The sequence below is a fragment of the Cyprinodon variegatus genome, unplaced genomic scaffold (assembly GCF_000732505.1).
Source record: "Cyprinodon variegatus isolate N-32 unplaced genomic scaffold, C_variegatus-1.0 Scaffold1383, whole genome shotgun sequence".
Classification (NCBI taxonomy): domain Eukaryota; kingdom Metazoa; phylum Chordata; class Actinopteri; order Cyprinodontiformes; family Cyprinodontidae; genus Cyprinodon; species Cyprinodon variegatus.
This window is the reverse complement of record NW_015151836.1, coordinates 60,553-61,939: the sequence shown is the minus strand read 5'-3', so window position 1 is coordinate 61,939 and position 1,387 is coordinate 60,553. Positions and strand designations below refer to the sequence as shown.

Here is a 1,387-nt window from a genome sequence, read left to right as displayed (position 1 = left end):
TGCATTTGAGATATCAAAAAAGTACTCCAGAGTGTTGTTCAGCATGGGGGTGAGTAGAAAATGAAGGCTAATCATGTTTTGGGTGTACTATTCCTTTAATTAAATCTAACTTTAGCGACCTGTTCAGCCGTCCGCCCAGCTCCATCGTTTTACCAACAGACGTATGTCTACACCTGGATTCTGGAAAGAGAGAAAAGATTGGATTCCTTTGAAAATGAATGATGCTCTAAATGATGTCATGTTTTCTGGACCATCATTCCCAGCCTCTTCCTGACACCATTAATATCACCCTAATATAAATATCAGATCCACTGTGCTAAATGAAGAAATGCTAAACCTTCCTTTCATTTATTTATCAATGACTTTAAAAACTTTTTTTCATCTCTTAAAACGCTAAAAAGACAGATATGCCACAAAGAATGATTTTTGTCTTCTCCCAGCTTCTGCTGTTCTAATTGCATCCAGTTTTTTATTGTTGTTCATATTTTTATGGCTCTTTCTATATTAGATTTAAATGTTTTGTAATGAAATAAACCTGCTGCTGTTTGTTATATTTTGTACTTTGATATCTGAATAAAATAAAATAAATGAAATAAAAAAGGCTGGACGGGTCGCTGAAGGAGCGGCTTGTTGACGTCTCACCTGCCCCCTCTCTCCTCAGCCGGGTCGAGGTCTGCCCGGATACCCATCCTCCCCCGTCCCCGGGAACCCGACTCCGCCCATCACCCCCGGCAGCTCCATGGCGCCGCCCTACATGTCACCTGGTAGTACGGACATCAAGCCCATGCCTTCCTCCTTCATTTCGGACATCAAACCCAACGTGGCCGGCCTGGCCCCGCCCACAGGTACGCCCAGAAACCAGTGATTGACTCCGCCCACCTCCTTCCTGCTCAAAGCTCATGTTCTTTTTTTACTTTTTTTTTTTTTAACCAAATTTTTTTTTAAGAATTTCAAATTAAAATGAAAACATTAACACTTTTATGTACAAAATTATTTAGTTTTAACCTTTACTCCCCCCACCCTCCTGCTGCTCGCCCCCTCTCCACTCCTACCCAATGCTCTGCCTCTCGGTCCACTGTGCTCAGAATATACTCTAATCCTCAGAGAGTCGGGCCCAAACTGCCCCGTTGATGATAACTACATATATGCAATGTCCAAAAACCTGTGCAGCCGATAATTACGACATGTCACTGGGTAGTTTCCATCTTTGTGCTAAGAGTTTGGTTGATTACGGTAAAACACGTCAGCCATTTATTCCGTGTTCCTTCATGAAAATAAAGGTGAGTGTCATTATTTAATAAATGTACAAACGGTTCCAAGGTCAAAGACGTTTGATCACCTCAGGCTCCTGCCACACCTTGCTGATTCATCCAGCGTCTGCCTGACG

At 42.5% G+C, this 1,387-nt stretch overlaps 1 protein-coding gene across 6 annotated transcripts in view; it reads left to right on the top strand.

Annotated features, from left to right (window-relative positions):
• Positions 1-1,387, top strand: part of LOC107103151 (zinc finger MIZ domain-containing protein 2-like) — a 19,534-nt gene that overhangs the window by 9,549 nt on the left and 8,598 nt on the right. For all 6 annotated transcript variants that reach the window (XM_015402698.1, XM_015402695.1, XM_015402694.1 and 3 more), the window contains exon 10: positions 662-845. In XM_015402698.1, coding sequence (XP_015258184.1) covers positions 662-845 — 184 coding nt within the window. The remainder of the gene's footprint in view (positions 1-661; positions 846-1,387) is intronic.